At 45.3% G+C, this 16,207-nt stretch overlaps 1 protein-coding gene across 6 annotated transcripts in view; it reads right to left on the reverse strand.

Moving 5' to 3' along the window:
• The window catches only part of DIP2C (disco interacting protein 2 homolog C), a 293,125-nt gene extending 285,331 nt beyond the window's left edge, over positions 1-7,794 (reverse strand). For 4 of the 6 annotated variants that reach the window (XM_080973978.1, XM_080973976.1, XM_080973975.1 and 1 more), the window contains exon 1: positions 6,994-7,794. In XM_080973978.1, the coding sequence (XP_080830104.1) occupies positions 6,994-7,078 (85 nt within the window). In that variant the 5' untranslated portion in view covers positions 7,079-7,794. The remainder of the gene's footprint in view (positions 1-6,993) is intronic. The other 2 variants (XM_080973979.1, XM_080973977.1) reach the window with 1 other exon arrangement.
• Positions 7,795-16,207: the final 8,413 nt, after the last annotated feature.

Genomic DNA, 16,207 nt, shown 5'->3' on the forward strand with positions numbered 1-16,207 from the left:
CTCTGAGAGATTAGGCTAGCTTACACACAGGGGACATGGATAGGTTGCCTGATAAGCTTTTGGAGGCCCTTGTCTGGCTGCAGCTCAGCTTCCAGCTCACATTAAAGAAAATAACCGAATCGGAAATCTTGAATTCCATCCGTGGGGCCTTTAAAGAGGAACATTATCAGCCGGCTTAAACTCTGCCATTTAGAAACACACACTACGTCTCTTTTTAAAATCAAGGGTTAAAAACCTGGGCCTATAACATGACAAAAGAAAATTGCATCCACTATTTGTGCATTACTTGTCTATCCTGATGTCCCTTTGGAAAACTCTTAAGTCAATTTTTCATCCATCCTTCAACCACACTGAGGCCTACCTATCTTTTGCAAGGTAACAGCATCATGTGCCTGCATAACATTATTCAGATTACTGATAGTCATTCAACGTGTAGTACTTATTACCGATGGGAAACAACAATGTCTGAAGTGCTTTACTCTTTTTATTTGTGTTTTTCCTTTCCTCCAGTAACCTTCCAACATTACTATTGTTCTCATTTTGTCCATCTATGGGTAAACATAGTACAGTGGTACCTTGGGTTACATACGCTTCAGGTTACATACGCTTCAGGTTTCACACTCCACTAAGCCATAAATAGTGCTTCAGGTTAAGAACTTTACTTCAGGATAAGAACAGAAATCGTGCTCTGGCGGCGCGGCGGCAGCAGCAGGAGGCCCCATTAGTTAAAGTGGTGCTTCAGGTTAAGAACAGTTTCAGGTTAAGAACTGACTTCCGGAACAAATTAAGTACTTAACCCGAGGTACCACTGTATGAACTAACTGTTGAAACTCTCTGCCTACTTTACCTTGCCTCCCTTCACCCACTCCCGACCTTCATTAATTGCATTGGTGCTACAATCAACTTCACACATGAACACACTGCATTTTCTTTCTCCCCCCCCCCAAAAAAAATCAGTATCCCAGGATAACAACACTGAACTACAGCTCCCCGCTCCAACCAGCTACTTGCAAGGCTAGGATAATAATGTCAGAACATAAGAAGAGGCTGGATGAGGCCAATGGCCCACCTGGTCCAGCATTCTGCTCTCACAGCGGCCACCCAGATGCCTCTGGGAAACTTGCAAGTGGGATTGGAGCAAACAACCGCTCTTCCCTCCTGTGGTTTCCAGCAGCTGGAATGCAGAGACGATTCTGCCTCCAACTGTGGCTGGACAGCATAGCCAACCTGGCTAGTAGCTCTTGATTGACTTATACTCCATGAACTCAAAGTCACAGCCTCTCCCCCAAGTACAGGTACAATAATTATGGGTGTTTCATCCATTGTCTCCACAGCACAAAAGCCTTTTGTAAAAACCAACAAAAAGGTTCCTTCTCTAGAGAGTAGACTAGGGTAGCCAACATGCTCCCTGCCAGATGTTGTGGACTACAACTCCCATCATCCCTTACCCCCTGGCTGTGCTGGCTAGGAGTTGTAGTCCAAATCATTTTGAGAGCATTGCACCTGCTATACCTGGTCCAGGCAATGGGGCATGTCATTCTAGCCTTGTCTGTGTCTAATTGGTTAGATTTGCTTTCCTAGATGTCAGCCATTGCTATGACTTCATCTGTTGACTAAAATGATAACACAAAGGTGGGAGGGGGGATATAGTCTCACAAAACAAATGAGAAAATCCCAGGTTCACTCCCTGGCATCCCTAGGTAGGGCTGGGAATCTGAATATTATCTCTCATGTCCCTCCCCCTCTGGAACACTTGTGAATCACATTCAACAGAAGCAGTGAAAAGCGCATCATTCCATACGTAGTTTGATGGACCTTGATCACGCCGACTGCAGCCACTCACAGCGTATGTGCCAAACATGCCAGCTCCATCTGCAGTCAACACACCCATTACACAAGGTGCCTACACAAACTTAGGAAAGGGTCTGGCTGAACAAAGTGGCATGCCTCTAATAATGATAACCCATATTGGCCCTGGCATCTAAAAACCTAGTTCCTGTGCTACACCATGTACTCCATGCAACCTAGGATGCACACCATTAGCAAGTGAAACATGTCTTCTGTGTTTTGTGGCAGGGCTGCTTGCTACTCATGCAGGGTGCATGGTCGACAGCATATGGCCCGGTGAAACCCAAGTGTGATTAATCAAGTGTGATTTGGTTGTAGTAACTTCAAGGCGGCTAAGCTGACCTAAGTACATGTACGCTGCTGGTTGTGAATCAGGCCGTTTGCTAGTGAATTGATTCATTGCAGGGGGTGGTTTATTGGCTTGTTCTTATTATGCATTTTGTGTTTTTTATTATTTTTATGTTTCTATGCTGTGAACCGCCCTGAGATCTTCGGATGAAGGGCAGCATACAAGTTTAACAAATAAATAAATGAACAGGAATACATACATGGAGAGACTCCATCAGGCAAGGCCTCCTTCCACCTGCCTTGCCCCACCCTCTGGCCCTGGGTCTCCTCATAAGGGAGCTGTGCCTAGAGGAAGAACTGTGAGGGGAGAGACTCCATCCAGCAAGGCCTCTTTCCACCTGCCTTGGTCTACCCTCTGCTTCTCAATGTGTATTGTAATGTTTTATGTACTGCGGCTTGCCGTAATTTTATTGATTATAGTTTAGATATTACTGTAACTGTTGAGTGGATTTCTGTTTAAAGTTTATATGTTGATATTATTATTTTATACTATTCTAATGATTGTTGAATGTTACTGTTTTATTATCACATTTTTGTATTGCATTAGATTGTTATAAGATGTACATTTTTTGTTTCTTCAGCTTGTAAACCGCCTTGAGTATTGTAAGATAGAAAGGCAGTATACAACTTAAAAATGATGATGATGATGACGAAGCAAGGTCAAACGACGCAACACAGATTCTACGTGCACAGAGTCCTTAATTCATAAAAACGATGCCCCATAACTGCTGCAAAGGAGGAGTTTAGAACCTTTTTCAGCCCAAGGGCTGCATGCCCACAGAAGCAACATCCCGGGGCCCACATACCAGTGGTTAAAAGTGGGGAGAGCAATGGGTGCGACTCTTGCATTTGTACCAGGCGCTAAAGTCTAACCACACAAAACCAGGGGTTTTGACACGCCTCCTCATTCAGGCTATGAAGAGACATTATCACAATTCAAAGACACATTCCAGCAGGTAAAAGCACTCAAACAGTGTGATGCAGGCTCAGTGGCACATGCAGAGGGGCAGGTCAGACAGAGAAACCTACAATTCCCCACCCCTGCTATATTAAGTACCTTGGGATGTGAACGGGATCCGTTCCGGAGTCCCATTCGCATCCTGAATGGAACGCAAGATGCCACGGCACGTCTGAGCATGCGCGGGTCGCGTTTTGCCGCTTCCGCGCATGCACACGACGTCATTTTGAGCATCTGCACATGCGCGAGCGGCAAAATCTGGAAGTAACGCGCTCCCTTACATCCGGGTTGCCGCGGAGCGCAACCCGAAAGCGCTCAACCTGAAGCACATTCAACTCAAGGTATTACTGTATATGCTTAGGCTGCAACCCTCAACACAATTATTAGAGATCAAGTCCTATTGAATGCAACTGAATATACTTATGGGTAAACAGGTTTAGGATCATACTACACCCGACAGCTTTCTAGCAGTATAGTACCTATGTTTACCCAGAAGTAATTCCATTTGAATTCAAAGCAGTTTACTCTCAAGTACAGTGAGTTTGGGGTTGTCGCCTTAGTGCTTGTATAAATATTCTTTCACGAAGTGGTAACAGTTGTTGCTATTTTTCCGGAGAAAGATAAATTGGAGCGCCTATGATTAAAATGATACTCTGCTGGTGAAACAGTGTAGCAAGTTTTAGAGTCGCTCAGAAACAACCTTTAATAGGGCAGGTACTTCAGCTCGAAAGATCTAACAATCACATCTGTTCCCATGTTTTGGATAGCCTTCCTCAAAGGGGACTTTTAGGCAAACACTCTTGCACATATGAAATCTACTCAAGTTCCCCTTTAATCTGCAAAGGGTATTTGCAGTCTTGAAACTGCAATGACACGCCCTGCAGTAATGTTTCAAGATTTAAGCTATATTAGCCATGCTGGTATAAAGTGACTTTTCCCAGGTGCTCAACACTTCCAATGACTTTAGAGATCAGTGGAAGAAGCAGATACTTAGTCCTCTTACAAACAACAACTGCCTGACCTATGCTTGCCTCTACTCTGAATAAGTGAGCATGAGGCCTTGCGGCCCAATCCCATGGTTGTTTACAATTCTACATCCAAATTACTTCAAAGGGATTTGCTTACAACAAATTTGGCACAGGATTGCTTCAGACATTAAATTCACTGGAAACATTTGCCTTTTTTTTTTTAAACCACTTTATCAGAGCAAAGGCACTCCATATGATATAATTCCACAACTCATAAATGAATGGCAGATTCACTGTAGATTTTCAGTATTGGCTGGATAATCAATTTCTTTAAAATAATCCAAACTACAGTAATCAAATTTGTTAGTCTGCATATGAAATCAAAAGAATATATATGTGTGTATATGTGTGTGTGTTGACTAATTTCACAGCAGCATCAAACACTCTGAAATAAGCATACTTTCGCTGAAATCTTGTGTATGTTTACTGACCTGGGAGTAAGCCCTATTTAACATAGTAGGCCTTACTCCTGAGCAAGCATGCATAAGACTGCACAACCACATCAAGAATGAACTTGATCCATCTATGTGTCTAAGTTGCTAATCACATCCCACTTAGTCAATATACATTGGAGGCGAATTCCACACATTAGCCATCTGTTCTCTGCCTCAGAATTTCAACCTGCACTTTTATTATTTTTGATGAATTCTGCACTGGATCTACAAGTCTGATGCGTTAAATGTGTGATGAAATGTTACCACTATTAACAGCATGCTTCTGTACACTGACACAGTCTTCTGTGCATAAGGATGGTACATTCAACATACTGTAGCAATCTTCCAGCCTCTCCCTGTTAGCTTAGAAAATGCCAAATCGATGTGCAGAAAGCTTGAATAAGTCAATATTGCTTTAACCCTTGCTACAGTTGAGGTTTTTGCAGAACTGGCAAAAGGCACCGTCAGTATAAAGGCATGTAAAGAAGGCTAGCAACCCCAGCGATTTGGTCCTTGAGTCTTCTCCTCCCTCAGAAAGTGTTAAAAGAAAAATACAATGTCAACACCAGCTCCTCCCTGCTGATGGAAATGGTCTGAGTGCAGTTTTACTTTCTGGCTAGAAGCCCTCATAAAACCGTTACACACACAGAGGGGACGATGACTGGGAATGGAAGAAGAGAAAACACATTCCACGTTTTGAACTATTCCAGTCCCCAATTTGGGACATACTGGGGACCCCACCCCCTTGTATTTCAAGCATTTTTTCTATTAACCTTCAAAAAATAAAAAAAGAGCAGCCTTTTTCCAAAACAAAACAAAACACCATATTCACCAAGAGTTAGCAGAATTCCTTTCTCAAGCACTTGAACAGCCAGCAGGAGAGACGTATTCTGACTTATGCCTGAGAAATATGGAACCACATGAAATCTTACTGGAAATGTGTGTGGTTTCTGAATGCACACATTCCAAGTCAGCAACAAATGCAGGGGTTCCAAAACGCATACCTAAAATGCCATCCCTTTACAGTATTTATTATCCAAAGAATAAGAAAACAACCATCGGAAAATTGCATAATGCCCTTTGTAAACTTCCTGGAGCATCAGAATGGACCAAACTGTAGAACAATTGCACCCTCTTCAATAAAAACCAAGAAAATTAAATTATGCAAAAGCCTAAAAACAAAACGAAAACCCCCTCTGTTACTCAGTTTCAAAAATAAGCAAAATAATCTGTTGGTAAAAACAAGTAATAAAGGAACACTTATTATTCATATCTGAAACTTGATTAAATAGCAAGTCTCACACATGGGCTTTGCATTATGTCACTGGATGTGTTCAAATAGCATTTGCACCAACATATACGGTAGGTGGGGGAAGGTGTTTTTGTCCTTTTCTTTTTTAGTAAAACTGTATTCTCTTGGCAGGCTGAGAGAGTCCTTGCAAGCCCAGCCCTAAAGATTTTTCCATCCTCCGTAATAAAGCATGCAAGCAACACTGGAGCAGCAGATCTTCCTGCCAAAAAAGCCTCATTCCTCTATCTCTCCCAGCACTGTGGCAGGAAGAATAGCAGAATAGCGAGAAAGGAAAGGAGGAGATGGGTGGGTTTTTTTTTTATCACCAGCCGAACACAACCTATATATTTATACACAGCCAGCCCAAATGGTACCAGAGGAGGAGGAGGAGGAGGAGAAGGAGAAGAAGACAACAGGCGCCATCAAGAATCAATGGGCTCTTCCCCACCCCCTCAGCAAAATGACATTAATAACCAGTTTCCTAAGAAACTAAAAAGCAGGAGAAATAAACGTAGCAATCTCTTTCTCATCCTCCCTCCCCTTTTGGGGCCAAAAGCTTCAAGGAGAAAGAAGGGGGGAGGTGGAGGAATCTCAGCAGGGATTTTTTTTCACACACACGTACACCATTTCTTAGGATATGTCACACACATACGCGGAGAAACTGACACCCACAGGAAACAATTACAACATGCCACATCCACACACACACACAAGGGATGGCGAGACGAGCTGGAGGCGAAAGGTTACACACTGCAGAGGGGACAAATCAACCTTCCAGAGATCATTTCAGATGCCGCCAGTTGCTCGCTCGCTCACGCTCCCCCCCCCCCGCACACACCACACTCCTAACCTTGCACACCCCACCCTACCTTCCCTTCCTCCTCAGATCTCTCTCCCCCCCCCCAACCAACACCACCTTCAATTCCCCAGAGGAATGGCTGTTTCCCTCTCCACCTACATCCTCCCAGCACTTTTGATGCTGAGGCTCAGCTGTGCACGGGGGAGGCACCGCGGAGGTCGAGGGAGAAATGGCTTAAAAAACAACAACCCACAATGTGCATTATTTTATTTTTTTGGTGCCCTTACCTTCCGATAATTCCAGCTCCAGCTCAGCCAGGCGGGCTCTCACTTCCAGCGGCAGAGGGAGGCTCTCCAGGCTGCGATCCGCCATACTCGATCCAAGGAGATCTCCTCTGGCTCTCTCGGCTGTGGCTCCTTCTCCTCCTTTCTCTCCCCTCGCGCTGCTGCGCGGATGTGGGTCTGGCTCTTTGTTTGCAATACACACCGACGGAGAGAGGGACACACACACACAACACACGCAATCGAGGAGGAGGAGGACGACGGCTTGCGGAGGGGGGGCGGCGGAATGGAAAGGGAGGGCGGCAAATTAAAAACAAAAGCACCCAACCCTCCCCCCCGCGCGTGGGGGGCGGCGACGGGGGCCCCGGGTCCTCTCCGGCGGTCTCAGCGGGGCATAAAGCGAGGAATCCACGCAGAGCCCAGCCCAGCTCAGGCAGGGATGAGGTGGAGGGAACGCAGAGATTTCCCCTCTCCTCCCTCGCCGCCTGCTGCTGCTGCTGCTGCCTTCAGTGGAGCCCCGCCATGGCTGCTGCTGTTGCTGCTGCTGCCTCCTCCTCCTCCTCTTCTTCTCCTTCCTCCTCCTCCTCCTCCTCTTTCCCCCTCGCAATCCTTTCGCATGGAGCTGAGCGGGCCCGCTGCAAGCTCGCCACAGACTCACGCACAGCGCGCCAGGGCGCAGCGCTCTCTCCCGCTCGCCTCCCTCGCTCGCTCCACCCCGGCCGCTGCTGCTGCTGCTGCTGCGGCTGCTTTTTCGACGGCGGCGGCTGGAAACTGCGGAGCCGCTGCCGAAAGCCGCCGCTTCTGCTTCTGTCACCCGCGCACGTGACCCGCCTGGGCGCAGCTGTCCCCTAGAGGGAGCGCGGGAGCACCGAGCCCCTCCAGGGAAGCCCGCGCGCGCTCCTGAGGCGCCCGGCGCTGCGCCGGCTGGCAGCTTCTTCCCGCGCGCGCTGCAGGCTCGGTTCTTGTGAGGGCAGAGGCAGCGGGTGGAGAAGGAACAAACAACAACAACGATTCCTCCTCAACACTATGAGCTGAAGGGACCTTGGTCCCCTAGGAGTTGCCCTAATATATATATTAAAGGCTTTTTCTGTTGTTGTTTTTTTTGGGGGGGGGGGGTTGGATTTCAATAAAGAGCATGAAATCCAACCCCCCCCCAAAAAAAACAACAACAGAAAAAGCCTTTAATATATATATTAGGGCAACTCCTAGGGGACCAAGGTCCCTTCAGCCTCCCCCAATAAAATGTTTTTTATTCAATAAAATATGTTTTGTTCAACTTGGCATCCCTGGGCATAAGAGGTTCTTTTGGGCCCCCGAGGCAGCAGAAGTGGCTCGCATCCTCCTTCGGGGCAATAAAAATTAAAAATACATTATTTTCTGCCTGTGCACGGCCACCCCAAAGTAAGCTGCCTGAGGTAGCCACTTCACACTCTACCTAAGGTTAGGGCCGGAACTGTTTCTTTCTCAAATGTATAGCCCGCTGATTAAATCCCTCCGCAAAATGGTCGGAAACAGTTGTAGCATAGGGTATAGGAAATAATTATATGGCCATTGATATATATATATATATATATATATATAGTAAAAATTCAGCCTTGACCACAAAATGGCCATGGTTAGAAAAAAGTAAAAATCAAATTAAAAAAAACACTAGTGAGGTGTGTCACATCAGGGATAAGACCTGGTCTCATTAAAGGCCAGCAAGTGGTCAGTTATTTATTATATCCATCCAATTATTTAATAGTTTCTCGTAATTTCTAACCAAAAAGGTTGCCACTTAGGTTTTATACCTTTCAAGCATCAAAATGTCTCTATAGAAATAATCAACAACACACACACGACACAGGATCCACAGAACAGCCAGTCAAGTTCCACTCGCACAGTGGGGCTTTTCCTGCCTTCCCAATGTATCCCCTGGTCCATATGTCTTCCCTGAAAAGCCACTGAGAACATCCTCCAGAACAGACTACTACTACTACTACTATTATTATTATTATTCTTATTATTATTATTATTATTTCAATTTATACACTAGGGTGGGGACATGAAACTTGAAGGAGGAATCTGCAAATAACAGAGAATATTTCCATTCTTACACAAAAGGAGTTGCCTTTTATGTACACAAGGATCTCTCTGGATCCTGTCCTAATACTGCAGCACAAACCATTAAAATAATACTGCATAACCAGTTTTAATCCCGTTCTAAATTTCCTCCCAAAGGAACCATGCTCACGCTAAAGAGAAAGGCCTTCATTATCCAGTGGAAAATTTTTGTTGTTGTTGTTTAAAGCCCAGGGGCCACATTCCATTCTGGGCAACCTTCTGAGGGCCACATGCCAGAAGCAGGCGGGGCCAGAGGCAAAAGTGGGTGGAGCTGCAGGTGTGACTCTTTGCATAATAAGCTGCAGTCCTACACAAAAGCCCACATGCCATCGAGTCAAGCAAGAAGCATTAACAGTTGCATTCTAGCCGGGGGGGGGGCAGACTCAAGGAGGGTACAGAGCAGGGACAAGGAATGGGGTGTGGCCTAGGAAGAGCCTCAAGTGCCAGATAGTGACGACTGAAGGGCCACATTTGGCCCTTGGATGTCAGGTTCCCCATCTTTACAGTGAGGCTCCTTCAACAAGGGCTTCCGTAAGGAAGGCATAACCACCAAGGAGGCTCTCAAGCAAGTCAATGTGGTGCATTTCAGGCAATAGGAAGACCAAAAGCAAGGCTGCCCCAGAAGATTTTAGGGCACATATGGGAGGAGGCATCCCATACATTCCTTCTCATGTGTAAGGCCCAGACCATTTGCCATACTTTTCCGTGTATAAGACTAGATTCCCCCCCCCCTTAAAAACCATGCTAAGAAGTGGGGGTCATCTTATACATGGGTAGTGCAAAGGGGGAACGTTTGATTGGTTGCTGCCGTGGCTGTCAGTGGCTATTGTGCATGTTGTTGGTTAATGTGTCAATGGGTGGTGTTGATTGGCCAATGCTGTGGCAATTGGGCGGGCAATTGGCAGCTTCTGCTGGAGAGGGCAATCCTTCCCCCCAAAAGCTCAAAAACTTTTTGCCATGTCCCCTCATTTTCTGAAATTCCAGTCCCCAAAAATAGGGGGCGTCTTATACATGGGGGTGTCTTATAGGCGGAAAAGTACGGTGTTACTTGAAACATTTAGAAAGCAGCCATTTTAATTGTGATGGAAACTAAGCAGTAACACACACACACGTGTGTGTGTGTGTGTGTGTGTATATATATATATATATATATACTGTGTGTGTGTATATATATATATATATATATATATATATATATACATACTGTATATATGAGACTCTGTGGGTTTTCTTGCACCCACTCAACCCATCTTTTGTGTGTGTTTGTTTGTTTCATGTTGTGAAGAGCAGTGCAAACCCTTGTCCACCACTCCCCATGACTCACACATACTGCCCTACAATCTTGTGGACGTTGTATATCGGCTGCAGATTAGCTACCAATGCACCATCAAAAACTTGGTTGTTGACATATGACCAGCTTACCTAAAAGACTGGCTTCCCATGTGTATATCTGTTAAATCATTGAGATCAGCTTGGGAGGTTGTGGCAGTGCCATACTACAGATCATCATATGGTGGGGACTCAGAAGAAAGGCGTTTTATCCTGCTGCCTCTGTATTTTGAAATGCGCTTTGCTTTGCAATGTGAGAAGCACCTTCAGTCATGTTTTAAGACACATTCTGAAAACATACTTTTCTTCTCAGACTTTCCCTGATAGTTAACGCTGGACCCTGTACCTTTGTATCTTACGATGCTGCATCCTATTTTTGGAATTTATGGTTCTGGTTGTTTTTTTCTTAGTAGCTTTATACTGATTTTTTTTGTGTATATCTGAATCTGTTGTACATCATGTTGATTTAAAAAAAATTAAGCAATTTAGAAATGCTGTTAAATAAACAAATAAATCATTTTGGTGTGCTATTTTTATTATTTTGCCTGTGTGCTCCCTTGCTGTGCAGCCAGCTCAATTGCTATTATTGTTGTTGTTTTAATTTGCAGAACATTATCCTAATACTGTAGGCCTAACATAACTCTCTCCATCCATGAAGGTGTGCACACTCATGTCAACTTTCACCTCCTCTTAAACAGGTTTTACAGGTTTCTGTACTATTAAAAAAATACACACAAAAAAACTTAAAAACCTGTTTGACCAGAGCTGGCAGTGGAACAAAATAAATGTCTGTACATTATGGGAAATGAAGTCCTCCTACAAACCATATTACACAAAGCAGAGAGAGAGAGAGAGAGAGAGAGAGAGAGAGAGAGAGAGAGAGAGAGAGAGAACACACACCTATTGGCTGGCCTCACCTTGAGATACACTGCACTATGATCTCAGCTGTGAACTTGCAGGGCCGGGGGCGGAGGGGGGGTACATTTTGCAAAACCTGTTTGACCAGAGGTTTCCTGCTCCCCCCATACAATTCCTGTGTCATTTTATACAACCCTGAAATACATAACATCTGAAAGCTAGTGCAACCACTCTTCTTTATAATATTCAACAGGGTACTGGGTGAGATGTAGGAGCAACAGGATAACATACAGTGCAGAATTTGTGAAAAAGGAAAGGCCAGGGATTGACTATAGGAGTCATTTCCTACACAAACACAGCTACAGGCCACAACTATGGTGAAAATTATAGGGTGCGATTCAAGGAACTGCGTGCCAAGCTCCGTACACCCAAAGGTAGGGGTTGGGTTTTGGACTTGAATTGCAGCTCTCCATGCTAAATTGCAAACATATAGACTGACAACCACAAAGAAAAAGGCTGAAGGGTGTTGTCAGGGAACTGCCATCAGTGTCCGAGGGAGAGAGCAAGCTCCAAAGGGATCCCAGAGAGCGTCCCGGGAGTGGGAGAGGCAACCCGTCTTCTGGGGAAGAGAATCAACGTAGCTCCAGTGGAGAAGGGGGGCAGATGGGGGAATCGGCGAGGCGGTCCCATGACTCCTTGCCGGGGACCAGCGGGGAGAGGAAGGGTCCTCCGCTGCCTACGCCCTCCTTGCGCAGAAGGCTTCCGCGCAGGGAGAGTAGGAGGAGACTTGGCGTCAAAGAGCTTCTTTGCTGGAAGAAGTTTAAGAAATGCCCACTGACGGATTCTGCCAGCGATTGAGACAGTCACGGGCGAGTGGCTGCCCGGACAGGAAAGGTTCACTCAGGCAACCCAGCCAGAGGTTGGGACAAGCTTACGCACGAGCAACCCCTAGAATCATTACAGCAATCTGTTAGTCCCTGACATTGCTCGTGCGTAGCCCCGGAGAGGCAGCAAGATGAGCCAAACAGAGCCGGCCGGAAAGACAGAGCAAGAAGCCCCGATGCGAGGTCTGGTCGAGAGGAACCGAGACCTGGAGGCGCATGTAGCTACCCTGACGGCGCGGCTGGAGGAGAGACAGGCTCAGGATGCACCGGTCAGAGCCACCCCGATAGGGAGGAAGGTTCAGGGGCTGGTACACAAGTTTGGTGGAAAGCCCCAAGACTACAATGCCTTCCGAACGGAAATTCAGTACGCTTTGGAAGTGCAGAAAAATGACTTTGCTGATGACGGGGAGAGGGTGGCTTACATTGTTGGACATCTGCAGGATGGGGTGCGCGAATGGATCAGGCCCCTAATGGCGACGCAGAATGATGCATTGAAAGATCTTAAGAAATTCTACCAGGGAATGGACGCGATGTACTCCAGCGAGGTTGAGCAAAGCGTGACACGGCGGGAGCTGATGGGGTGCAAGCAGGGGAGCCTGTCCGTCAGAAACTACTGGTCGCGTTTCGTGATGTTAGTCCACAAACTTGGGTGGGATCTGGGCTCTGAACCGATGCAAATGTTGTTTGAGGCGGGTTTGTCCCCCGAAGTGAAAGACGAGTTGTCCCGAGCGCCCCGCCCGCGGTCAATGGATGAACTCACAAAGACTGTGCTTACGATCGGTGTACGCCAGGAAGCGCAGGCTCAAGAGAAGCGGGAGGTAAGGGCGGAACGTTTCCATGACAACCGCATTCCCGAGATGCCGAGGGAGCCTTCCCAGGTGGTGGAGCCGATGGAAATTGATGGTGCGCGCGCGCGCGAAGTTTCAAACGCTGGTGAAGGTCGGAAAAGGGAGGGAAAGGAGTGGAAAACTACCAAGAAGTGTTTCCTCTGTCAGTGACCGGGACATTTTGCCAAGGTCTGCCCTCAGCGAAAGGCCTGGCAAGGCATGATGGGGGCTGCAGACCACGACGAGAAGGGGGAGGAGGGGCAGGTGCAGGGAAACGAAAACGCCTGGCTGCCAACCAGCAGGGGCAGCAGCCAGGCCAGCCACCAATAGAAGTGCCCCAGCCTGACCCCCCCAAGGCAGCTATAGCCATAGAGGTGGTGCTAGAACTTCCAAACAGGCACCCCGTCAAAGTGAAGGGACTGCTAGATTCTGGCAGCTCGTGTAATTTCTTCAGCAGAGACTTCGCTCTGGAACACCAACTCCACCTGTTACCACTAGAGTTTCCCTTGCAGGTGACCACCATCGATGGCAGGGAACTCCTGGGGGGGGGGAGTGATGCACCAGATACCGCCAATGCGAATGAGGGTTTCCAGGCACATGGAAACCATTGCCTTTCACGTGGCCACGCTGGCAGGACCCCCAATAATACTGGGAATGAGCTGGCTGGCAATGCATGACCCAGTGGTGTCATGGCATCAGCGGTCGGTCACCTTTGGGTCAGCTTACTGCTTAGAGCACTGTCTGGGAGGGAAGGAACCCAGAATGGCTGTGGCCAGGGTGGCTGGGTTGGCCCTGGAGCAAAGAGGGGAGGTGCCACCACAATATGCTGATCTGAAGGAGGTCTTCAGCGAAAGGGAGGCAGATAAGCTGCCCCCCCACAGGCCTTTTGACTGCCAAATCAACCTGCTTCCAGGGGCTCAGTTACCAGTGGGTAAGCTGTATGCCATGTCCAACCGGGAGATGCAGGAGCTACGGCAGTTTATTGACAAGAACCTGAAGAGAGATTTCATAAGGGAATCCAAGGTGGTTGGGGGCAGTCCAGTGTTCTTTGTGGACAAAAAGGAGACTAACCAGCCCAGATTAGTCGTGGATTACCGGGCCCTAAACCTGGTATCAGAACCCGTGACTTTCCCAATGCCCAGGATTGATGATATTTTGACATGTGTGAGGCAGGGGAAGATTTTTACCAAGCTGGACCTCAGGGGAGCCTACAATCTGATTAGGATAAGGGAGGGGGACGAATGGAAAATGACTATGTTCACCCCCCTGGGGGCTTTTGAGTACTTAGTCATGCCATTTGCATTACAATCGGGCTCTGCCTGCTTTTTTTTTTTTTTTATTCAATTTAATTTTATTGTTTTCAATTCATTATATAATACCAAACATTAAAACAACAAAAAAGACAGACAAAACACAAAAAACAGCAAAAAGAAGAAAAACATTGCATAACATAAGACACCAACAAATTAAACTTACAGTAACTAAACAACTAAACCACACAACAATAATTGACTTCCCTTCAACTCGGTTTCGGAATATGTTACAAGAAGTTTTCTATCTGTAGTTTCGTTTTCTTAAAACTCTTTACGTCGCAAGCATTATATCGAGCCTACTGTGATTTTTAGGTTTTTTACATCTGTTTCAATATATGTCATAAATTTATTCCATTCCTTATTAAACTTTGTACCTTTTTGGTTTCTTATTTTCTGTGTCATTTTTGCCAATTCTATATAATCAAATAATTTAGATTGCCACTCGTTTATAGTTGGGATTTTTTATGTCTTCCAATTTTGTGCTATTAGTGTTCTGGCAGCCACTGTTGCATATTGGAAAAGTGTTTGGTCTTCCTTTTTAATTTCTTCTCCAATTAGCCCCAGAAGGAATGCCTCGGGTTTTTTTGTGAAGGTATATTTAAATATCTTTTTTAGTTCATTGTAAATAGATTCCCAAAACTTTCTAATTACCTCACACGACCACCACATGTGATAAAAATTGCCTTCCTTAATCTTGCATTTCCAGCATAATTTGTCTCCGGTTTTGTAAATTTTTTCTAATTTTACAGGCGTGATGTACCACCTGTACATCATTTTATCCATGTTCTCTCTAAGTGTTGTACATGCCGAGAATTTCATACCTTTATTCCAGAGTTTCTTCCACTTATCAAACTCTATGTTGTATCCAAAGTCTAACACCCATTTCACCATTACTTCCTTTATTTCTTCATCTTTGGTGTCCCATTCAAGCAACTGGCTGTACATTTTTGATAGGAGTTTTGATTTGTTTTCTAATATTTCTACCTGGAATCTGGATTTTTTTCGTTCATCCCATTCTTTTTATCGTCAGTCCACATGGCATTCATTTGGTGAAATTGGATCCAACCTGTCAGTTTATTCTTTATCTCTTCATATGGCCTAATCTTCCATCCATTTTCTGTTTTTACTAGCAGATCTTCATAAGTCCATCTTTCTCCTTCAATGTTTTTTTTTTTATTGTTAAGATATCGATTAGTGATAACCACCAAGGGGTATTTTTTTCCAATATTTTTTTGTTTCTCTCCCATACTTCCAACAGTGGCCCTCTAATAATATGATTAGAAAATCCTTTGTGGACCTTTTCCTTATTACGCCACAAATAAGCGTGGCAACCAAATCTTATATTGAATCCTTCTAAATCTAACAGATCAATGTTTTTGATGACAATCCAATCTTTAACCCAGCAAAGGCACGAGGCTTCATAATATAGCTTCAAATTTGGAACCGCAAATCCTCCCCTATCTCTTTGATCTGTGAGTAATTTGAATCTAATTCTTGGCCTTTTTCCTTGCCATATAAATTTGGATAGTACTTTCTGCCAATCTTTGAATACTGAGGTTCCCCTGATTATCGGTATATTTTGAAATAAGAACAGCAATTTCGGTAATAAACTCATCTTAATTGGTTGCCATTCTCCCCGACCAAGAGAGTTTTATTCTGTTCCAGGTATCCAGGTCCTTCCTTATTTCTTTCCATGTGTTTATGTAGTTGTCTTCCATTAAATTTATATTCTTCATCATTAGCCAAATTCCGAGGTATTTTACTTTTTTAGTTGCTTTGATCCGAGTCTGTAATTCAAGATGGTTTTTTACCTCTTCTTTCATATTTTTAGTCATCATTTTAGTTTTTGTTCTGTTTAATTTAAAGCCGGATAACTTTCCAAATTCTTCTAGCAAATCTAACACTT

This window comes from Podarcis pityusensis, assembly GCF_964106645.2.
Source record: "Podarcis pityusensis genome assembly, chromosome: 12".
NCBI lineage: Eukaryota > Metazoa > Chordata > Lepidosauria > Squamata > Lacertidae > Podarcis > Podarcis pityusensis.